The sequence below is a fragment of the Bison bison genome, unplaced genomic scaffold (genome assembly GCF_000754665.1).
Source record: "Bison bison bison isolate TAMUID 2011002044 unplaced genomic scaffold, Bison_UMD1.0 scf7180017854252, whole genome shotgun sequence".
NCBI classification, from domain to species: domain Eukaryota; kingdom Metazoa; phylum Chordata; class Mammalia; order Artiodactyla; family Bovidae; genus Bison; species Bison bison.
The window spans coordinates 672,183-697,349 of NW_011484825.1; the positions used below are offsets into that span (position 1 = coordinate 672,183).

At 39.6% G+C, this 25,167-nt stretch overlaps 1 protein-coding gene across 1 annotated transcript in view; it reads right to left on the reverse strand.

Moving 5' to 3' along the window:
• Window positions 1-25,167, reverse strand: part of TTC17 (tetratricopeptide repeat domain 17) — a gene marked incomplete at its 5' end in the record, with an annotated part of 128,678 nt that overhangs the window by 44,511 nt on the left and 59,000 nt on the right. Inside the window, one exon of the mRNA XM_010856285.1 lies at window positions 6,440-6,610. Within this exon, the coding sequence (XP_010854587.1) occupies window positions 6,440-6,610 (171 nt within the window). The remainder of the gene's footprint in view (window positions 1-6,439; window positions 6,611-25,167) is intronic.

Consider the following 25,167-nt stretch of genomic DNA (forward strand, 5'->3'; position numbering starts at 1 on the left):
TTTCTCACTTGGATGAATTATATCTCAGGGTACTGGGAAAACTCACAGCTGACTGAGCCCTGTGAGGTAATCTGGCCAGGATCACAGGGACAGGAGGAGTGCTGAGAAACAGAGAGAAGCGCATATAGTTCTGATTCTAAGAAGGAGGAAAAAAAAAAGCCCACTATAATTTTGCAACATTGCAGACACAACGGAAATCTGGAAACTCACGGTCTGGGCACCACCGTGGAAGGGACTCTCAAAGTGGAGCACATTCACAGAGAAGGGACTTGCTGAAACTCCCTAAAACCATGTTAGACGGGGGAGGACTGAAAACATCAAGGTGATCCTGTAGCAGGAAGAGCAGCTGATATACCCGCATACACACATGATCAGACTTTGAAAATATTTTGCTACGAAGATTTAAAAAGATTCCAGAGTGAGTACTTCAAGGATAGTGAAGGGACTAAAAATTATCTTGCCTGGAAAATCCCATGGACGGAGGAGCCTGGTAGGCTGCAGTCCATGGGGTTGCTAAGAGTTGGACACAACCGAGTGACTTCACTTTCACTGTTCACTTTCATGCACTGGAGGAGGAAATGGCAACCCACTCCAGTGTTCTTGCCTGGAGAATCCCAGGGATGGGGGAGCCTGCTGGGCTGTCGTCTACGGGGTCGCACAGAGTCGGACACGACTGAAATGACTTAGCAGCAGCAGCAGTAGAAGGAAATGAGGACATTTAGCTAAAGGGAACAGAAACATGGGGTGGGGGCTGGTAGACAGGAACAATAACCGTCTTCAAACATCTCAGCAAGCACGACATTAGAGAGAGACAGACTGTTAGTCTCAGAGGTCAGGGCTAGAGACGAGAAACCGTGTTTTAGCTCTGTATTAGGAAAGACTTATGAATGGTCAGAAATAGAATGGGCTACCCAGGGAGAGACCCAGCTGCCCATGCCTGGAGCAGAAGCAGAAGCAGAAGCAAGACAATGCTGGGAATACTACTGAGAGGGAGAGGACCATCAGAAGGTGATTAAAAGAAGGTGACTGTGTTTGATAAGCAGTGTTAATAAGCTTGGAAGAAAGGTTCCAGGAAGAGTTTTAGGGAGCAGAAGCTGAAAAGACAAATGCAAAATGAAACAGATCGATAATAAACAGAGGTAAAGATCACATATTCAAAGAGATGACCAGCAAGACAAAGTCCTTCCTTCAAAGTCTGGATCAAAACATGTCCAGAAAGTCTTATGTGATTAATATCCATAGGTTTTACTGTAAGACTGTGGCTTCTAAAGGCAAGCAGGCACATTCTACCTTTCAGAATGTTCCTCTGTCTCACAAAATAGAAAGTACACTCTGGAATTAGACAAAGTTGGTTTCAAATTAGGACTCCACCACCATAGGACCTTGGGCAATTCTGTCTTGAGTTCCAGTGTCTTCTCTGCACAACATGGATGGATTGGAGGGCATTATGCTTAGTGAGATACGTCAGACAGAAAAGGCAAATACTGTATGGTATCACTTGTATGTGGAATTTCAAATGTATAACTAGTGAATATAACAACAAAAAGACTCACAGATATAGAGAACAAACTAGACGTTACCTGTGGGGCGAGGGAAGGCAGGAGGGGCAATATAGGAGCAGCGGATTAAAAGGTACAAACCATTAGTTGTTATGCTGTTTAGTCACTAAATTGTGTTGATTTTTTTGTGACCCCATGGACTGTAGTCTGCCAGGCTCCTCTGTCCATGGGATTCTCCAGGCAACAATACTGGAGTTGGTTGCCGTTTAGTTCTCCAGGGGATCTTCCCAACTCAGGGACTGAACCCACGTCTCCTGTACTGGACTACTGAGCCACAAGTATAAAATAAGCTACAAAGATACACTGTGAAATATGGAGAATGTAACTGGTATTTTATAACAACTACAAATGGAGCAAAACCTTTAAAAATTGTGAATCACTATATAATACATCTGTAACATGATATTGTATAGTAACTATACTTCAATTTAAAAAAAGGCAGTGATTTCTTCTGTGAAGTCAGAAGATAAAGCTGTGGACTTAAGATTTAATGCATAAAACAACAGCATAAAATTTCAAACTAGTAATCAGAAAGCACAAAAGGCTTAAGACTATGATAGGGAGGGAAATGATTCACTTCTGAGAAGAAAACAATAGTGAGTATTCATTTGCACAACTGGTCCCCTTCCTTCTTTTAGCTGGGTTAGGATAGTAAAAAGAAGAGAATTCAGAGAAGACAATCTAGAAAAGCAAGTAGGGAATTGTTCCTGTTAATAATTCTTGCGCAAATATGTCAGGGCCCCCTTTCCTGATGTTAACACTAAGCAGATACTGTACGTACTTGTGAGGACTTTGGCTCACAACCAGCCTCTAAGTCAGGAAGCAGTAGAAACACAGGAATACCTGTGTTTCCAGAAATGAACATTTCCTGAGTTCAATGTGTGTACAAGTACCTGGTACAAATGTTTCCCCTTAAGTTATTTCATTTAAATACTCATGAGCACTCTGAAGCTTGCTTTTCCCCCTCCTCTCTCTTCTGGTTTATTTTTAAATTAATGAGATAATGAAGGCTCAGCAAGATTAAGTAACTTGCCCAAGATTTAACAGCAAGATTTAACATGGTAACAAAATCTCTGACTACAAAACCTACAGATAAGGTTACCGGGGGAGGGGTTTAGGACTAGATATCTAGGTATTAAAGCAATGGTTTTGCAAAGGTTAATCAGTGACACAATTTTCACCAATCCTTAGCAAAATGAGAAACAAAAAAGAACATGCACAGGGCTTCCCTGGCGGTCCAGTGGTTAGGACTTTACACGTCCACTGCAGGGGCACAGGTTCGAGCCCTGGTCAGAAAACTAAGATCCCACATACCGTTTGGTATGGTTAGATAAAAAAAAGAATCAATAAAAAAATAATAACGAAAAAAGAAAATATATCTAAAGTTACAGTACATATACACACACACTTATGTCCAGATACACATTTGTTGGTGTAAAGCTGCCAACTGTCCATTTTTGAGGAAGACCATCTTTATTCTAACATGGTCTTTGTACTTTTTTGACATTAAAATGTTTTTATATTATATATATAAAATAATGGTAACAGCAAATGCTAGTTTTCCTCAAAAATGACCTTACAAATTAAAAAATAAAGTTCTAATCTATCAACCCCCTCTGTCTGAGAACCACAGGCAAATGACGCAGGTATGACAGCAGAAGGGCCAAGGATGAGTTTTAGTTATACACCACCTGCTAAAGATGTGAGGCAAGGTACCTAACTTCTCTGAGTCTCAGTTTTCTCACCCAGAAGATGAGCTAATAATATCTATTTCACAAAGCTAATACATAACATATAACACTTTGTAAATTATAAAGTATCACAAAAAGGTAGTAACTATCATAATAATTTATGGTTACTGGAGAGGGCTTAACTATTTGCATTTATTTCCCTCCAAAAACAGAGTTTTAAAAAAACTTTTAACGTCTATGCTTGACTTTTACTATACCACACTATTTAAATTAAAATATAGAATCTTTCTCCTAACCACACTATACGAAGCTTGCTGGTATAAACGTGGTAACTTATACCATGACTGTGGTCCCTGTGGACTTGTCAGTATCTATAGAAAAGAAGAATGTACTCCCAGAGTTCAGACATGGTTTTTAAAAAAAACAAAAAACGTTAGTATCTAAGAGTAAAACTAGTTAAGACTCATCACCATACTATAATTACACCCTAAAAACCTAAAAACACCCTATAACACCCTAAAAACACCCTATAAAAATGCACCCTAAGAGACAGTGTGCAGAGCGCTAAAGGGACCTGGCAACAGGGCAACCGTGCAGTGTTCCAAGAATGGGGGATGGAATGGACTATGGGGGAAACATGGAACTAAAGAAACTTAAATACTAGGTTACCTGCCTCAAGCAATGACGTATTCAGAAAATGAAGGGACACACAGTAAGCTTCTGGTTGGGTTTTATTCTGAACTGTCCTAGGAAAAGATTCTAGTTTGGTAGTCATGAGTATTACAGTCATTAAGGAGGCATACTGGTATAGTGTCAGTCTCTGTAAGCTGAAAAAAAACACCCCTTTACCACTACTCAGTTTTATTTTTGTTGATTCTGAGTTTATCAAACAATCTCAGTTCATGTGTGAGTACCTGATGCCAGAGAGACATGAGGCTCCTGGGCACCAGAGAGGTGTAGCCCCACTGTGAATGAACACAGTGGCCATCTGGTTTAAGTCAGCCTCTTCTGAGTAGGTAAATGGGAAATTAAGTTCCTTAAAGCCCCACGATTCCTGGTAGAAGAGATGAAACTAATTTTCTAAACTTACAGAAGTGAAGGTCGCAACATCCCCCTTTGAGGTCTAGCTTGCTTCTTTCTCTTAGACACCGTTTTTTCATATATAATATACCACTTAGAAGGAAACATAAGATTTTGTAATTGCTAGATATGTTCATCCAATCTATGCAGGAAGGCAAAGGCCACACTTCACTTCTCTAACAAACATTTACTGTACACAGGAATATAAAGTTACATAGGACACAATACATAAGAAACTCATTGTTTGATGGAACATAAGTCATACAAGCATTTAACACTACATAAAATGAGTCTTGACAAAAAGTAGGAACAAGACAGCAAATGAAGCAACTGAACTCTTGGCGACCTTTGTGAAACCTTCACAGAAAAGACAACATTCGAGCTGAACTTGGAGATGCACAGGGGCTGTCTATAAACAGCAGTGTGTAAAGGGGCCCTTCCCAGCCTCTGCAAAGGAACGGGGGCTCAAAGCAGCATGGCCTGCGAGGGAGACAGGGGAAGGTCTGCATTCCCCGCGGTACAGAGCACCAGTAGACGGTACAGTTGGAGACAGAATCAAGGGCCAAACTGCCTCATATCCCACATTAAGACATGTGGATTCTTCCTATAGGTAACAGGTGGGCTTCTCTGGTGGCTCAGATGGTAAAGAATATGCCTGCAATGTGGGAGACCTGGCTTTGAACCCTGGGTTGGGAAGATACTCTGGAGAAGGGAACGGCTATCCACTCCAATGTCCTTGCATTCCATGGACAGAGGAGCCTGGCAGGCTACAGGCCATGGGGTCGCAAAGAGTCAGACACGACTGAGCGACTGCACAGAACTATAGATAATAGAGAACCACAGAACATTTTAAGCATAGGCAACTTACCAGATCAGGTCTGATTTTAGAAACCACTCCTTGGACACAAGAAATTGGTAACAGGTTATTTCTGCTTTTTAAATTGTATACCAATTATATGTATTCTCTCTCCCTCACATACACACATACCCACCCACCTTGCTCACTCTCTCCATACATGACTGAAGTGAAGGACTAGATATAGTGGGGGCCGATCATGAAGCTACTGTTAACAGCCCAGACACAAATGAAGAGAGTCGTAATGCAGATAGTGACAGAAGGAACAGATAGAGACGGGAAGTTTACCAGGTCTTAGGGATTGACTGGATATAGTGGTGACCGCGTGAGCTGTGCCATTCACAGGAAGCAGGAATATAGCAATCAGAAGCAGTTCAGGAAATAGGACAAAATGAGGACAAGTTCAATTTTAGATCTGTTACATGTGAAGTGCCTGTGGCACATCCAGATAGAACACTAAAAAGACAGAAGTAAGATCTGGGGTCACAGAGAGTGTCTTGGCTGAAAGTACGGATTTAGAGACACTGGTGTACTCCAATGCATCTCAAAGGCCAAGAGATAACAAAGAGGGGACTAAGAAAAGAAGACCAAGGTTAAGATCCTGGGTAAAAAAAAAAAAATACAGGACAAAGTAAAGAATAAGTGAATGAAATTGAAAAAAGATATTCTGAGGACAGGAAGAGAACCAAGATCAAGTGATATCCCAGAAGCATAGAGGAAAAGGAAGGAGCTCCCACTGGGGAGCTGTGCAGAGTTCCAAAGGCAGTGAAGAGGTTAGGGTAGGATGAGTGAAGTCACTGATTTTGGTAATTATAAACAGACTGATACATCTTAAGAACTTTTTAGCATAGCACAGCTCAAAATGTGATCATAAAATGGAATTTTAGAAGAGGGCCTGCTAAGTATGCCCATTATTTCAAATCTTTAAATTGTACTGGGTTAGTGTAAATACAATGTGCTTTCTTTTTTCGATGATTTACTCAATAGACTAATGACATTAAGAAGATCGGTACATAAATCAAATTGGGTCAGTAAATGAAGATGCTGAGGTGGAGAGAAAAGAAGTATGAAGAGCAATTTCATATTATAGCTTGTCTTCTGCCTCCCAATCTGGGGTCACCCTCATGATTCTACAGTGTAGTAAGTGACTGTTAAAGAAACAAATGTTTGAGAGGAAAGAAAAGCCTAAGTTAAGCTCCAAGCTTGAGAGTTGATTCTACCCCAGGAACAGAGCTCAGGTCAAAGCAACTTACTTTCAAGCCTAAGGACATCTGAGTCCCTCCCTGAATCCTGAACAGACAGCACAGGGTCCTCCTCTGTCCCTGCCTCAGAGGGCTCTTCTTCAGCAGCATCCAGTGACTGTGACTTGTCAAAATACTTCTGTTTGTCATGGCTGTTGTCCAGGGTTTTCGCATGACAATTACCTCAATGACAAGAGACACAGACAGAGCACATTAGAAACCTCTCTTGTGTAGCCCCACAGCTCAATGTCCCAAGTATCAGGAAGAGCAAAAAGGTGACCGTTGCGTTTTTCTTCAGCAGGAGAAAAGTGCCCTTTAAAGCCACGTCATAACTGTGATTCATGATTTTGCACTTTCAAGTTTCACCTGTTAGGCTACAGTAAGTATTTGGGGGAAAAGCTCTAAGGACGAAGTCCCAAGATCTCCTTCCATTCTTAATGAATGATTGTGAAACACTTCTCTGAAAGTCAGAAACATCATAAAAAAAAAAAAAAAGTGGTTTTCCTTCTATTTGCCTTTCGACGGTGAGAAATGACAGATGAGTATCTGAACAAGTCTGGAGATAGATGAATTACAGCAGCAGAGTATATCATTCTTGCATTATAGCTTAAAGTGAAAGACTAAAAAGTAAAGGATTAGAAATTAAAAACCAAGGACCTGGAGGGGGATAGTGGTGGCAGAGAAGCCATATCTGTGACTGTCAGATCACACAGGCGCCTATTTTTCTTTTGGAAAACAAATTTTGATCATGTGTCAAAGTGTCAGTCGCTTAGCCATGTGTCTGACTCTTCGCAACCCCATGGACTGTAGCCCGCCAGGCTCCTCTGTCCATGGGGATGCTCCAGGCAAGAATACTGGAGTGGGTTGCCATTTCCTTCTCCAGGGGATCATCCGACTCAGGGAGTGAACCTGGTCTTCTGCCTTGCAGGTGGATTCTTTACTGTATGAGCCACAAGGGAAGCATGTGTGTGTTGGCTCAGTTGTGGCTGACTCTTTGCAGTCCCATGGACTGCAGCCCGCTAGGCTCTTCTGCCCATGGCGGGGAATTTTAGGCAAGACTACTAGAGTGGGGTTGCTATTTCCTACTCCAAGGGATCTTCAGGTTCTTTACCACTGGCACCACCTGGGAAGCCCAGTAACGATTTACCTAAGCATTAAATGTCACATTTGAATGTACTCACAGTACTGGGTGATACTAGGCTATACAAAAGTAACTGTGGTTTTGCACTGCTGAACTCTGCCAGTTGATATTACAATACATTCTCAAATAAATGTATTTATTCATCATTTTTATATGAATTTCTCACTTTATGTTTTTTTTTGGCTAATGACTTACTAGTTACTGCTTATTTTATATTTATTTTAGACTACAGAAATGTTAGACAAAAAAGCAAATTCAACCATTTTTTCATTCAAGTTCAAAATGGGTCGTAAAGCAGCAAAGACAACTCACAACATCAACAATGCATTTGGCCCAGGAACTGCTAACAAACGTACAGTGCAGTGGTGGTTCAACAAGTTTTGTAAAGCAGATGAGAGCCCTGAAGATGAGGAACGTAGTGACTGGCCACTGGAAGCTGACAACGACCAACCGAAGGCAATCACTGAAGCTGATTTTCTTATAACCATATGAGAAGTAGCTGAAGAACTCAACTTCAACCATTCTACAGTCATTCGGCATTTGAAGCAAATTGGAAAGGTGAAAAGCTAGATAAATGGGTGCCTCATGAACTGACTGAAAATAAAAAAAATCATAGTTTTGAAGTGCCGAACCAACAATTTCTCAATCGGATTGTGACACGTGATGAAAAGTGGATTTTATGACGGCTCTAACGACTGAGTAGCGATGAACAGCTCACTGGTTGGACAGAGAAGAAGCTCCAAAGCACTTCGCAAAGCCAAACTTGCACTAAAAAGTGATGGTCCCTGTTTGGTGGTCTGCTGCCCATCTGATTTAACATAGCTTTCTGAATCTTGGTGAAACCATTACATCTGAGAAGTATGCTGAGCAAATCGATGAGATGCATGGAAAACTGCAATGCCTGCAGCTGGTGTTGGTCAAAAGAATGGGCCCGATCTTTGTCACAACAACACCCAACTGCGCGCTGCACAACCAGTGCTTTAAAGGCTGAGTGAACTGGCCTCATCTGCCGTATTTACCTGACCTCTAGCCAGCCAACTACCACTTCAATATCTCAACAACTTTCTGCAGGGAAAACGCTTCCACAACCAGCAGGAGGCAGAAAACGCTTTCCAAGAGTTTGTCAAATCCCAAAGCACGGATTTTTATGCTACAGGAATAAACAAACTTGTTTCTCATTGGCAAAAATGTGTTGATTGTAATGGTTCCTATTATGATTAGTAAAGATGTGTTTGCGCCTAGTTGTAATGATTTAAAATTCATGGCCTGAAACCACAATTACTTTTGTACCAACCCAATACTTTCTGACATGTATAGTAAGCATGACCTCTTAATACCATTTTGTCCAGGAGTCAAAGAGCTCTGACCTTGTTAGGGAACCATGTGTTAATAGAGATACAGAGCCACTATTTAGCTCCACTTGATAGTCATTCTCTGGGAAGAGGAATGTATTACCAGATATTGTGTCTTTGGTGGAGATCTGGCTGGCTGAACAGGTCTCCTCATGTTCCACGTGTGTTGTTGCAGAAGATGTATATTCAGTAGAAGCCTACATTCCTATTACAGGACACTTCTCTGAATAAGAGTGTGTAAGTAACTTTTTTCCTTTATCGGAACATCCAAACATGTTCTAAAAGTATTTTTTTTTTTCTTTTAAAAGAGAATGTTGCCTCAAAGAGATGTATGTACCCAATCAAGCTGTCTTTGCAGCAATGGGAGTACAGGAAGTCTTTCTGGATCTGATGACTCCCCTTCAGATTCTGTAATTTCGGAAAGTGCTACTCAGTCATTTCCCTCATTGTACCAAAAAAACATAAAGGACTCAAAGCCTTTCCTAACTTACTAGTTTAGAGAGAGGGGAACTGCATACTTTGGGAGTCACTTTCCATTTCCCAATTCTACACTATCATACATCTGAGGTTATTTTCAACAAGGCTACGTACGCCAGAAACTGAAGACTCTCTGTCTCAAGAGAGCTTTAGCTCTCAAGAAATTTAACAAGCAACCTGGGGAGACAGTAAAGAAAGACAACAATCACTAATGAACTGGTCTACTGTGCCCAGCAGGTGCTTCAGAGAATGAGCTTTGAGTGGGGAGATCTTGAATTGTGAAGAATACGTAGGACTTAAAAACACAACTTTAAAAAGGGGAAATTACAAGGAAGGGCACCAGTATTTCTTCAGTACTTTTGCATTTTTTTCCCCATTTATGCCTCAAAAACACCCTATGAAATATTATTTTTTTTTAGTTTTTAAACTTTACATAATTGTATTAGTTTTGCCAAATATCAAAATGAATCCACCACAGGTATACTGAAATATTATTAATTTTACAGACAAAGAAACTGATTCTCCATGAGATTAAGTAACTTGTCTGAGGTCAAATGTAAGTAAGTGGTAGATCTGGAATGTGAATCAGTTCTATTTTACTACAAAGCTTCTTGGCTTCCCCCCAGTCAATACTACCTCTTTAAGCAAAAAAAAAAAAAAAAAAGGTCAAGAAGTTGGCATTCTAGGTAGGGAGGAATAATGTGCTGAGCAAAGCAACAAGAACAGGGATTCTCATTTGTGATTGGGAGGCCATGAGAAGTACAATTTGACAGAGATGGAAAGGGTCGAGTGTGTGTGGGCCCTGGAGGGCTACCAGGAAAGAAGCCATAAAGAGCAATGGTAGCTACTTTCTTTCTCCAGATTCTCCTGAGAGGCCAGAGGTTGCAGTTGCCTCCACTTCTGTCTTCACCACTGAGCCCTTGTAGGTAAATGTGGGAAACAAGCACACGAGCGTTAAAATAAAACAAAGCAACGACAACAACTCCATACACCCAACTGTCTGAACTTTACTATGAAGAATAGCATGTCTCTTAGAAGCAATTTTTAATTAGGATATAAATAAGCATGACTAGTAAAAGCCGAGAGGAAAGAAAACGATGACAATGATACTGATAATTTAAAACATACACTGTTTCTAGTGAATGTTCTCTGTCTTTAACTTTGGTGAATTTGCCTCTAAAGCATTATTTACCTTGACACAAGCCGGGTAAAGCAAAAGGACAGACCATTTAACTCTGGAACCCGGTGAAATCCTAGCTGTGTTTCCTGCAGTTGATTTCGTCCTCCAACCTTTGCATCTCTTATTTTTCTCTCCCACCCTCTATTATAAAAATTTAATTGGTTTCATCTTTTTAAATGTCTGCAATATTTAAAAATGCTTTATAGGTCATTTATAAGATATGATATGCATAAGATCCTGAAGCTAAAATTAGTCCTTCTGCATGACCTTAAAGCAGACACCCTCTTGAAGCAAGCCTCGTGAATTCTAAGAATGTCCTGCCCTCCAACTCAGGAAATCGGGCCAGCACCTCTGAGGGAGAGGGTATAAAAGGGGATCAGGGAGAAATAGGGGAATTAAGGGAATAAGTAGTTTATTTTAAGCTATTTCTTGGAAGTAGCCAAAATCAAAATGATCAAGTAAAAATTACATGTTTTAAAATTAGAACTGTTGATTTGAATTTTCTTAGGTTGATGGTTAAAACCAGACTGGTTTAGTATTCTGGTGTGATTTCCATGATTAACTAGTCTAATCACAGAAAGTCATATTGCCTAATTCCTGAATGACTCCTTCCAGTTGCCAGAGGCAGAACTGAAGAACTTCAGAAAAAATAAACGTATCTATTCTTTGGACTATAGTACAGGTCTACTCCAGCTAAAGAGGAACTGAAAACAGTTGCCTATATAAGAAAAATATTGCTTGTCTTCTCAGCAAAGGTAGAGATAATGTTCTCATTAAAGAAATACAAGGAAATATTGAAGAAGGAAAAATGGAAAGATACCTAAAAAGTAATAAGTATCTTCTGTGCATATGGCTATTATTTCTTGCTGATGCAAAAATGAAGAGATTCTGTGGCTTAGACTAACCTTGATAGGCTTTTTTTTGGGGGGGGGAACTTCATGATTTAAATGAAATGCTTTATATAACAAGGTCCCAGATGAAAATGGAAACACTGTCCTCTGCTTAATGTTCTATATTTGCTTGCAAAGAATTTAGCACCCAATTCAAATCCTGGCAGTCTGGTTTTTCTTAGAATTAAGAGAGGACATGCAGGAGATATAAGAGATGTGGGTTCGATTCCTAGGTGGGGAAGATTCCATGGAGGGCATAGAAACTCACTCCAGTACTCTTGCCTGGAGAATCCCAGGGACAGAGGAGCCTGGCGGGTTTTAGTCCATAGGGTTGCAAAAAGTTGGACACGACTGAAGCAACTTAGCATGCACACAAGCAAGAGAGGATAAGGCAATACCAACTGAGCATTCAGAAAACTAAGATCATGTCATCTGGTCCCATCATTTCATGGCAAATAGATGGGGAAGCAATGGAAACAGTGAGAGACTTTATTGTTTTGGGCTCCAAAATCACTGCAGATGGTGACTGCAGCCATGAAATTAGAAGATGCTTGCTCCTTGGAAGAAAAGTTATGACCAACCTAGAAAGCATATTAAAAAGCAGAGACATTACTTTGTCAACAAAGGTCCATCCAGTCAAAGCTATGGTTTCTCCAGTAATCATGTATGGATGTGAGAGTTGGACTATAAAGAAAGTTGAGCACTGAAGATTTGATGCTTTTGAACTGTGGTGTTGGAGAAGACTCTGGAGAGTCCCTTAGACTGCAAGCAGATCCAACCAGTCCATCCTAAAGGAGATCAGTCCTGAATATTCATTGGAAGGACTGATGCTGAAGCTGAAACTCCAATACTTTGGCCACCTGATGTGAAGAGCTGACTCATTTGAAAAGACCCTGATGCTGGGAAAGACTTAAGGCGGGAGAAGGGGAAGACAGAGGATGAGATGGTTGGATGGCATCACTGACTCAATGGACATGAGTTTGAGTAAACTCCGGGAGCTGGTGATGGACAGGGAGGCCTGGCGTGCTACAGTCCGTGGGTTCACAAAGAGTCGGACACGACTGAGCAACTGAACTGAACTGACTGAACTAAGCATGAAACTTCAAAGAGAGTATTTCTGGTTCTGGAACAGCTATGAGATCTTATCAACATCCTTTTTTTGCAGTTAGAGTACTGCCTGTATAAATTGGGTTATTAATATTAACCTCCCCTACAAGGGTATGCTGGATAACGACTAAATATTTAATACACCATGTCTAAGCCTAAGTCTCCTAAAGGAGAAAGGCACAATTTATTCTGTGCTAAACAGATTTTCAGAGTAAACTAAGTTCTCGGGAACTCCTATCATGACTAGGGTTAAAGAAATCTCCTACTTTCTCTTGTTAATTCTGTTTACAAAGGTCTTAGAAGATTATTTTTCAACTGGAGTTGGGAAACCACCTACTTATTAAAAAGAATTCTTCTCTTTTGAATCTCATAAGTTGGTAAAGAGATTCCTGGGTGGATTAGGAATCCTTTAGGGTTCCTTAGGGTTTGTTATAATGAAGACATGCTACAAAACTGAGGCATCAACATTTTGTAAGAGCAAGTAACTAATTTTCTATTTATTTCTCTAGTAAGAAATCTTTTAGGAAAAATGGTAAGATAAATTGTGAAGTGGACAAAAGTGTATCTTTGAGTTAATCACCATTGCTAAGCAAGATTATTATTTTTTAAATTAAATTTTATTGCAGTACAGTTGCTTTACAAAGATTACTTTAAAATACCACCAGGAAAATTTAACTGTGGGCGGCATGTGGGGCTTGGGACCACACTGAGCACAGGTAATAATGAAGAAGAAGCCTTACTGCAAATGGATTCCTTTATGATTTCTACCTCAAAGTCTTATAGACCTTGTTCTAAAAAGGAGCATTCCGTGGCATTAACGCAAATCCTGCCTAGATACAGCCTTACCATATGAACTTGGGCAAATCGACTCTCTTCTCTGCATCTAGGTTCTTTACCTGAAATAGATAAGCTACTGTCCAACAATAAGAGGAGTCTGAGTCAACACCACTGCTGAAACCACGGTGAACATAAGCACACAGAGGTCCTTGAATTTAAGTGACCCTGAGACAAGAGAATCTGCCTCGCCTCCTCTACCCTGGGCTGTCCTCTGCTTAGAAAGATGAGAGAAAGCATTTCAACAGTCGCAATGGCTCAGACTTGTTCTCATTCAGCAGTTTCTGCTAAATGAGATTCTTACAGGAGGTTTAAAAGTAATGGCTATGTACTGGCTGACCTTAACTGCCAGAGAGAAAACAGATCATATTAAAGACTTGAAATCAGCAACCTCAGGATTATATAGGCCTTCCCTCGTGGTGAGGTGAATGAGTCAGAAGTGAGTTTAAAAAAGAAAAACTAGCAAAGAAAAGTATGTGACCTCAAAATGAAATGAGAGCAGGGGTGGGGAGATAAGAGAGAAATTCTTTTCTACTATATATTCTAGAGTTAAATTCTCTCCTGGGGAACAGTGTTCCCACACGGTGGGGGAATCTGATGTGTACTGGTGTGTACAGACGTACACGCCCTGCCTCCTTTTAGAGGAGAAGAAGGAGAACGAGCCATAAATCTGGTCTCCTTGTCCTGCATGTGGCATTCCCTAAGTGGCTAACGTGTAGGGTGCCAAGTCAGCACCAGCTGAGACATAGACACCATGACACGTAGGCTGTGAAAGAAACGGCTCCAGTGGTGGAATCTAAGCTCTCCAGCGCTGTAACTTCCCCCAGAAATGGGGAAGATTAGGTTAGATCCCTAAACAAGGGAATTTAAACATTAAGTTTACTAGGAAAGATTTCCCCACGCAGCAACTACATAAAGAAGTTAACTGTCATAGGTGCCATTATTAGTATTAAATTTAAAAGTCTGTTTTACTTCGGCCTAAGGAAATGGGTTTTGAGCAAGAATGTTGGGCAAACAAATCCAATAGACTTCTCCCACTTACCGATTTATCTATGAATGTTAGTTTTTCAATGAGGGTCAACAAGGACATTTGTTTGTAATTTTCAATAAAAACAGTGCAGACGGGAGGTGGGAAAATACAGGCTACCTATTAGATGTGTCAGCTTCTAGTGGACAGGTGAGACGACGTAATTCCTTTCCTCTGCCCCCTCCCATGGTGTGGGAGCCGCAGGCCTTAACAGATCTATATATGTATGGCAGGAAGTGCTCTGTGCATACAGCTCATTACCGTCTATTACCAGGTATTCTCAGTAGCTCAAACTTGAAATGCCATTAGATAACTTGCCAAATGAGCACATTCTCAGGGCTAAACATTGGGAGGAGGGTGTGCAATGCATGGGCCAGCATATGGAGATGAAAGAAGGAATGGTCCCTGCTCTCAAGGAGTGAGGAAAGTCCTGTAGGAGACCTCTGTCTTGTACACAAATAACTGTAACGGCAAGTCAAGGAGCTGAAGGAGAGATGGTGGGATGACTGCTCATGCACTGCTTATGATTAAGGGATCAGGTAAGGCACGTGGCAGAAGTGGGCCTTGAAGGATGGGCAAGATTAGAATTTTTATTCAGGGAGGGAAGGAGGGCACAAGGGAGAGTTATGGGGGAAAACTACTGAGAACAACACAAGCAAACACATGGAACCAGGAAAGCAGGGTGTATGCGGTAGAGAAAGCAGGCTGTCCACAACAGCATCATCGTGTGTCATGCGTCATGGTTTGGTACAATTTCCACTGACGCTGCAAAAGAGAGAATGATATTGAAGTCTCTGTGTTGTCAGTGCGTTTAAATTAAGCACCCATATTTGAGTCCACCACAGCTCCTGTAGGAAGTTGGCTTCATTCAATTCTTAATGCCTAGAGTAAGTCTATACACAAAGGGCAGGGATGAGGGAACAGGGGAGGGCTTAGGAAACTTCCCAGCTACTCACAACCTTTGTGGTTTATATTTACCTCTCTTTTCTCATGCTGAAAGTGTTTATAGTCACCTGCTGGTGTCAAGGAAAAAAATCTAGTAAAAAAAAATCAACAGACCTTAACTCTGGTCCTCTTCCTCATATGGAGGCACAGAGAGAGGCAAAATGGGAAAGGGACCTACCATTAGAAGCCCTTGTTGCTTCCATATGGCCAGTGTACTGTAAATCAAGTATAAAGCATTAGAAAAATAAATGATAATGTTTCCTTTTGCTTTATGTCACCAAACGAAATTGGCCTGGAGGCATTCACCTCAGTTGCCACTCTCCACATAATAACATACTTTCCAGGACTCTGCTCTTTCCCAGTTTTTAACATTTATGCTTTTTAGGCAGTGTACAGTGAGAGATGGTGACTTGTTTGGTTAAGTTTTCCTATAGCTGTATTTCATGTCATCAAGGGAAACTGGCTGTATTATCACAGGTGTATCAGGAATCAGAAGACTTGATTGACACCACACTCCCTGTCAGCTGCTACTACTCTTTCTCCTAAAATGTGATATGCTTTCTTTTTTTTAAAAATATTCATCGCTTTGGATATTTGTGATCTCACTGGGTTATTAAGTAATGCCTGACAGCTAAAGCAGTTTAAACTGCTTTGAGAGTGGCAAATTTTGAATGTCAAATTTAGATTTGTTGTTATAAAAATCAACTAAGTGAGAAATCCAAAGCTGTGTTATTTTCAACAGCTAAGAATTCTGATTTAAATTTCTCCTGTATTTTAAATATCATAATTAAATAGACTTTGATGGTTAAGAAAAAGTAACAGATTACTGACATTTTCTTGGTCAAAGAACACAACAGTTTAGTATGAAACAAATTCAACTACTAGTAATGCCTAACAATGAAAGAAAAAAAGGGAGGAAAAACCCAAACCAGCACATATATGACCACACACATGTACATGCCAGGTTTCCTCAGTCATGAGTATTTTAAATCTCACCAGTGCTCTTTTCTAGTGATTATCAGGCCCAACTACTGTATTTCCATTAGGCCATGGAACTGAGTTAAAAAAAAAAATCATTCAATGATTATATTTGTAAAGGGGTTTAAGTCCGTGGTACTCAACTATTTTGAACAAGAACTCCAAAACTGATGAAAAGTGAAAGTCGCTCAGTCATGTCCAACTCTCTGCGACCCCATGGAATAGTCTGTGGAATTCTCCAGGCCAGAATACTGGAGTGGGTAGCCTTTCCCTTCTCAAGGGGATATTCCCAACCCAGGGATTGAACCCAGGTCTCCCACACTGTGGGCGGATTCTTTACCAGCTGAGCCACCACAGTAATTCATTTCAACTAGTTGGTTCACAATGTACAGAAAGAATTTTCTGAGGTATAGGTCACTAAAATAAAAAAAAAAGCCCTCTCTAATGTAGCATGGATTTGTAGTACATGTGAGAGAGGGAGAGGAAGTTCTGCCAACTAGAATAATTTTTTGAATAGGGAAGAGTTATGCAAATGCTTGCTATGTGAGATAGCAAAGCTTAACGTCACAAACTGAAGTATCTCCAAAAAACATCTGCTACCATGAACGGGTACTGAAGATACAGAAAGAACGATAGCATCCAATGAACTTGCCTAACTTCCTTCACACAAGGTATTCATAACAAGGTGTTAGCCCCCTTCAGCTCCTATCAGGAGACATGTACAACTGCAGTGACAAACCACATTAAACGCATCTTGTTCAGTAATTAACGAGGGCTGGATGAAACAGACCCCACCTTGCTCATCCATTTTTCTTGCTGGTGTGTACCATCACTGTGACCTCAGTGATGTGAGTGTTGGAAAAAGTTCCTGATGCAGAATGGAGTCTAAACACAAAGGGTGACGTCTCAGTAGAACTTTCCAATCCTATCTGCAGAGAAGCGATCACAAAATATGATGAACAATGCCTTCCAGGGGGTTATTTCCATACTACATACACAGCATAAAGGAGGAAGACTTAATTTACATGACCTAGACTTAATTTAAAAGATGCTTACTCCTTGGAAGGAAAGTCATGACCAACCTAGACAGCATATTCAAAAGCAGAGACATGACTTTGCCAACAAACGTCCGTTCTAGTCAAGGCTATGGTTTTTCCTGTGGTCCTGTATGGATGTGAGAGTTGGACTGTGAAGAAGGCTGAGTGCCGAAGAATTGATGCTTTTGAACTGTGGTGTTGGAGAAGACTCTTGAGAGTCCCTTGGAATGCAAGGAGATCCAACCAGTCCATTCTAAAGGAGATCAGTCCTGGGTGTCCTTTGGAAGGAATGATGCTAAAGCTGAAACTCCAGTACTTTGGCCATGATGCTGGGAGGGATTGGGAGCAGGAGGAGAAGGGGACGACAGAGGATGAGATGGCTGGACAGCATCACTGACTTGATGGACGTGAGTCTGAGTGAACTCCGGGAGTTGGTGATGGACAGGGAGGCCTGGCATGCTGCGATTCATGGGGTCGCAAAGAGTTGGACATGACTGAGCAACTGAACTGAACTGAACTGAGACTTAATTTACAAACTCAAAAATATAATTCACTTTCTTTTGGACATGCAAAGAAACATGGAAAACACTGGCAAAGACCATTCGCACACCTGAAGTTGTTACAAACTCTGTAACTCAGAGAGATTATCTTAAGAACTTTGCAACTTCTTAAAGAAAAGCATTCTATAACTGAATGACAAGCTGCAGTGTGAAGGTGACTTCAGTAAGTGCGACTGCAGTGTCTCACGTAACCATATAGTTGCTGCTCTCATTCTCAGTCCTCTTAGAGCAACACAGCCAAGCTGCAGTGACTCAGCTCCAATAGTCCCAGAAACAGAGGATAAAACCACTTGCCCAGTGTTTATTACATACAGGGGCTTAGAATACCCTCCTGACAAATGCCTTACTTCTTCACGAACCTGCCAAATTTTTAAATTTTTTTTACCTACTTTCTTATGTTTCCATAACAAGTGAAGTTTTTAAGTCTTTCTTCAGTTCAGTTCAGTCACTCAGTCGTGTCCAACTCTTTGCAACCCCGTGAACTGCAGCATGCCAGGTTTCCCTGTCCATCACCAACTCCCAGAGTCCACCCAAACGCATGTCCATTGAGTCGGTGATGCCATCCAACCATCTCATCCTCTGTCATCCCCTTCTCCTCCCACCTTCAATCTTTCCCAGCATCAGGGTCTTTTCAAATGAGTCAGCTCTTCACATCAGGTGGCCAAAGTATTGGAGTTTCAGCTTCAGCATCAGTCCTTCCAATGAACACTCAGGATTGATTTCCTTTAGGATGGACTGGTTGGATCTGCTTGCAGTCCAAGGGACTCTCAAGAGTCTTCTCCAACACCACAGTTCAAAAGCATCAATTCTTTGGTGCTCAGCTTTCTTTATAGTCCAACTCTCACATCCATACATGACTACTAGAAAAACCATAGCCTTGACTAGACGGACCTTTGTTGGCAAAGTAATGCCTCTGTTTTTTAACATGCTGTCTAGGTTGGTCATAACTTTTCTTCCAAGGAGTAATGTCTTTTTATTTCATGGCTGCAGTCACCACTACTATTTACATGCTATTTAAAGAATGATTCTTGGCATCATTAACTATTTGCTTTAAAGTTATTTTAGTTACACAGTGACAGGATGAAACACAAGTTATATGGTTTAGAATCATGCCATTAACTCCAAATTAATCCAACTGTATACAGAACACTCACTTTAAATATTTCTATTATCCTAGAATTTATTGTTTTAGTATAGATATCTTGCTATTGTACAGAAAATACTTTTGATAAACTGAGATCACCAACTGATTTTCTAAACTGTTAAACCCAGAGCTTTTCACACTATTCATTCATCCATTACTGTTGTAATTTTTCCATAGGTATCTGTACCTTTATTTATGCAATGTTTTTCTTTAAATGGACTCATTGTTTAATCTTACAATAATTTATGTTAAAAGGGAAAATAAATATCACTTTTCAAGAATGACAGGTTTGATGTGCTGGTTATATAATTCTTCCAATGCCAATCAGAATAAGTTACGAATACTAAAATTAAAAAATTTACTCAATACCACCTAATAGCTTGTGCACCTCTGGTGGTATCTGTATTTTAGAAGCCAATACAAAGCATACTGTTAATTTCTTTTTCCTTCTCAAACCCTCTGTTCCTCTGACGTTCAAGACCTAGCTCCCTCTTGGTTCTCCCAGGCCCCTCTCTTTACTCACTCTTTCCCTGGCTCTGCTCCTTAAATGTGAGTATTTTCTAAGACTCTATTCTTGTACTTTTCTTCTCACCATGAACCTTCTGATGGAACCAGTGGCATCTTGGAATGAACATGTCTACCACTGAACTTATTTTCCAGCCCTACATCAATGCATGGATAATTTCTTTTCCACATTCCTCCTCTTAATGACACTGACAATTATCCAGTTAGCAAAATTAGAAACCTCTAAAGTCAATTCACATTTTTAGTCTAGTGTTTTCAGCCCTTCCTTTCTCAATGTTATCTCCAATTCCTCTGCCCCTCTTCATACTCATTTGACAACTGGCCTCTTATTCCACTGAGAAGTAATCAGAAGTCTCACCATACCGACATCTCTACCCATACGCTGCACCTTCTCCTATCTAAGGACCCCCTCTACGCTACCTTTGTGCCTTGGGTCCCATCCCCTTCTGTTTATTCAATAGCTTTGCTTTTATAATTTTTTCTGCATCTTCAATTACTTCCTCTTTACTGGATCACTCCTATAGGAACACAATGTAGTACCTCTTATTTTTAGAACAATAAAACCAAAACCAAATATCTTCGAGCCCACATCCCTGTCCAGCAACCACCCCGTTTTTCTGCTCCTTACCATAGTAAAACTTCTTGGAAGGGTTGGTAGCCATCTTCACCTCCTCATCTCCTCCACAAACCATTAAAAAAAAAACTTTGAGAAGATGCCAGTGACCTCTGTGTTCCAAAATCCAATGCTTTACTCTGTCTTCATCCAACTCAAGCTCATAGGATACGCCCACGTAACGTAAGAACGATGATAATATAATTAACCACTCCCTGAAACATTTTCTTCACTCGGCTTCTGGAACAGAATACTTGCCTGTTTTTTTTTTTATCTTACTGGCTACTCCTGTACTGTTCTTCCTCTTCTTGACCACTAACTGTTGGCTGGAATGCCTAGTAATTAATCATTGATGTACTTTCCTTTTTATGCAATCACTGAGGTAACATCATCCAATTTTGTGATTTTAAACACATTCATAGGTCCACGGCTCACAGATTTTCATCTCTAGCCTGGGCTCTTCCTTGGCCACAATGACAGTTGTGTACAGCAACAGATAAGCAGTTGCTATACATCCAACTGCTTATCCAATACCCTCACATAAGCATTCAGTAGGCAACTGAAACTTAATGTGTTTAAAACCAAACTTCTTTTTCTCCCTAAGCCTGCTCCTCCCTCAGACTTTACTGTCTCATTAAATAGTATCACAAGTACAGCTACCAGATCTTCTCTGTGAAACCCAAGGTTATACAGCAATCTAATGATGCAAAATTCAGAAGCAAACAAAGTGACGTGCTGAACGGAAAGGGGCCACTTTAGGTGTGCTCTTAGGGCTCATCATGACTGTCCCCCATAATAGAGCTCAGATCCAAGTTTTATACAGGCATGTATGTATCTCTCTTGAGGGCTGACACAAGAAATGAAGATTATATCTTCATAAAATGACTCAATAATCTACACATGAATTCTTTCAGTCTTAGAAGTGTACTAGTTTATGACTTGGGGATAAAAGAATTATGCATGAGGCCTTGGAAGGCAGAGGACTCAGATTTCAGTCTCTGTGCTACCAATGACTGGCTCTTTGACTTGAGTAAATCATCACCTTTACTTCTCAATTCATAAAAAGGGGACTTTCTTATCCTCCCTGACACCATCACATAGATACAAAGGATTATTTGGTGACCAAATAATTAAAGCCTTTTAAGTAAAGAAATATAGAAATGTAGACACCTTAAAAACTATGTGTTTCAGACTGTTATCTTTCTTTCTTTTTTAGAGCATATATCTTCACTAACTCTCATCAAGAATGTGATAAAGCAAAGGTCCTTAATTGCTGGTAGCATATCTCGGATAGTCCACAGGAGGGCAGCAAAATGCAGGATTTTTTCTTTAAATGCTGAACTCCACGTAAAACTGCTTTAAGGTACAAGTTATATAAATCTACAGAAATTTAGGTAGAAGATCACAGGCTAAAACTAGCAGGCAATGGAACAAGTTATCAAAGGAGATAAGATTTAGGTAAATAGTAAAGAGATGCTAAAAATACAGAAACACTATAAAGACAACACAGGATAATTCTTTCACACACTGGAAAAGATATTACAGCTCATGTAGGGACTCCCTTGGCGGTCCAGGGGTTGAGACTTCACCTTGCAATGCAGGAGGTGCTGATCCCTGGTGGGGCAGCTAAGCGCCCACATGCCTCACAGCCAAAAAGTCAAAACACAAAACAGAAGCAATATTGTAACAAAGTCAATAAAGATTTAAAATGGTCTACATCAAAAAATAAAAATCTTTAAAAAGAAAAAGATCATGTACATGATTTGGAAATTATTTTTTCTATAATGGAACAAGCTTTCAAATACATATTATAGAGAAACATATATAAAAATTCTAAGTATGTACTGCTGCTAAGTCACTCTGGTCGTGTCCGACTCTGTGTGACCCCATAGACGGCGGCCCACCAGGCTCCCCCGTACCCGGGACTCTCCAGGCAAGAACACTGGAGTGGGTTGCCATTTCCTTCTCCAATGCATGAAAGGGAAAAGTGAAAGGGAAGTCGCTCAGTCGTGTCCGACTCTTCGCGACCGCATGGACTGCAGCCTACCAGGCTCCTCCATCCATGGGATTTTCCAGGCAAGAGTACTGGAGTGACGTGCCATTCTAAGTATACTTAGTTAAATTACTAAAGTCTGAGTTCTGTATAATATTTATTCATTTTTCTGAAGACCTGGGCCAATAATTTTAAGTAGGCATGTGTCTCAGTAAATTAAGAAAAGATAAGCAATCAGAAATTAGGGGCTGATGTTTAAATTATATTCAGCTAATAACAATGCCATTGTTAGTGGCATACTTATAAGCATGTAATGAAGTCTAATAAACATAACCTACCATCGGTCTTATGTTTTCTAGTATAAGAAAAGCAATACTGAATGAAGAATACTAAAAGTAAAATTATGCATATCAGATATAATAACAGAAAAACATATATTGCTTAAGTAGTAGAAAGCATCTTTGTTAGATATAACTTTTTAATTTTCAAATCAGTGAAGCTAAAGAATGAAAGGATTTAGAAGTCTGGAGTAATAAATGTGTGGAAAATCCACTATCATAAGTATTACAGATACAATATTCACATTATGCTTATACTGCTATTAAAATTATTTTCCATCTTTCATCATTAGAGAAGATAATAATTACTGCTTCATGAAAGTTCATTTTCTGTGAGACACTGTTATTTTCATTTTTTTACAAAAGTCATTTTTTAGGGTTCTCATGAGCACTCATGAGAACTTACTTGTATTCAAAGCCACGATAAGTTTGACAGATTCCATTTTACTTTTAAAAAGGCCAAGTATGTTGTTATTGGACTTCCCTGGTGGCTCAGACAGTAAAGCGTCTGCCTACAATGCGGGAGACCCAGGTTCAATCCCTGGGTCGGGAAGATCCCCTGGAGAAGGCAATGGCATCCCACTCCAGTACTTTTGCCTGGAAAATCCCATGGACGGAGGAGCATGGCAGGCTACAGTCCATGGGGTCACAAAGAATTGGACACGACTGAGTGACCTCACTTCACTTCACTTTATGCTGTTATTGAAAAGAGTTTGTTAAAGTGGCCAATTCAGTTCTAGTTAACTATAAAATAACAAACCAATAAATGTGGGAAAAAAGTATGTATTTCAAAACTGGCAAAATAAATTGCTTAATCAAAGCTGGAAGCACTAGCTTCTGTTTCACTGTGAACTTGAGAGTGGACAATTAAAAAACCAATCTATTATGTTTTCCTTTCCAGGATCCTTGAAACTGAAATGTTAATATAAAATACCTATAAAAGACAAAGGTTACTAAACAGTATTCAAAGGAGAGACAGAGATGACGATAAGCAGTTGCTATAAGAACACACGCAACTAATAGTGAGAGTAGTGAAGTCGCTCAGTCATGTCCGACTCTGCACGACCCCACGGACTGCAGCCCACCAGGCTCCTCTGTCCATGGGGTTTTCCAGGTGAGAGTACTGGAGTGGATTGCCATTTTCTTTGCATAAATGGCAGCAAATAAGATGACTTCTAGATTAATCAAACTTTGGGAAAACTGTCAGATAAGTGATTTTTCACTAAATGTCACACTGTTAGCTATAAAGTCTTTAGAAGCAGGAAAACTGTGTGAGCATAATGATAATGTACTTTTAAGCAGAATGAATCAGTATTCAAAGCTAAATATATTACCTGTGCACATATTACAAAAAATACACACTGAAAATCTGTGTGAAAAATGTCCATGATTATACATGAAAAGCAATAAAATACTTGCTGATCTTAAAAGACTGCTGATAATTTTACCATTTAGTTCATACTACCCAAGAGATTATACACTATATTACACTTGCCGGAAAAAGTGTCTAATGTGGATCTTTAAAGAAAATGATTTGTGGAAAATTAATAATAGTGGTCAGAAAAATAGTTTTAAAAACGTTTTCCAAGAGTACTTAACTATTTTTGATCTTGAAAAACTTATCTGAAAAGCTTTCAGATTGGTAGCTTTTCAAATAGACTTTCATAAGAGAATTTTATAGGTTGGAAAAGGGTGAACAGGGCAGCTTAAATTCTTATCCCAAAAAACTCAATTACAATACAAATTCCTTCATTATTATACGGAAATAGAATAACAAGTCTTGCTGTCTCTGGAGACGTTGGTATAGTCATAGTAAAACCTTTAGACAGATAATATGTCAAAAAAGTAAGATAACTTAAGATTCTTCAACATTGCAAAAATGAAAAAGGGTAGACAGAATCATTTGAAGGTAAAGAAATGCTAATCATTACTCAGAGATCTTGCCTTCTTTTTCATTAAGCATTTAGTAAAGCTCAGAGATAATTGGAATAAATGCAACTTTAGGTTTTAAAATATAAGAAGTTCATCATTTTGATTAGAGGTGTTTGCATCTTTCAATTTCAGCTTTTACAAGTTGGAACTTGGCAAAGCAACCATCAATAAATAAGATTATTATGGAAACAAGTAATACAAAACCACTGTCAAAGAAAACTTTAATACTGAAATTAGTTCAGTATTATTAATGAGTTTTAAACCTAGAAAATGCTACAGCATACATTTCCATTAGGGGTAATAGTATTTTTTTAGGAGTTAAAAGACACTGGGTTCTTTTCTAAACCAATTAACTGCAATGTAAAAAGGTCTATTTTTTTAATTAAAAAATTTTTTAAACGGGCTCTCTCTGAAAGAATTAAAAACAGTATTCTCTCTTTCCAAGTCAAATTATTCTATTTTATTGTTATTGTATTGGATCCAATAATATTCTTGGAATAAACTGGACTATCAGATACTACAATTTTGAGAAAGATCTGTTTCAAGATAATAGTTTCCTGAACTAGTTGAGATCATGTTCTGGGGGAAAATGCTCAAGACAACTAATTTCCTCTCTTGACATCAGTGACATAAAATAATAATAAATTTCAAAAAACTAAAATACTGG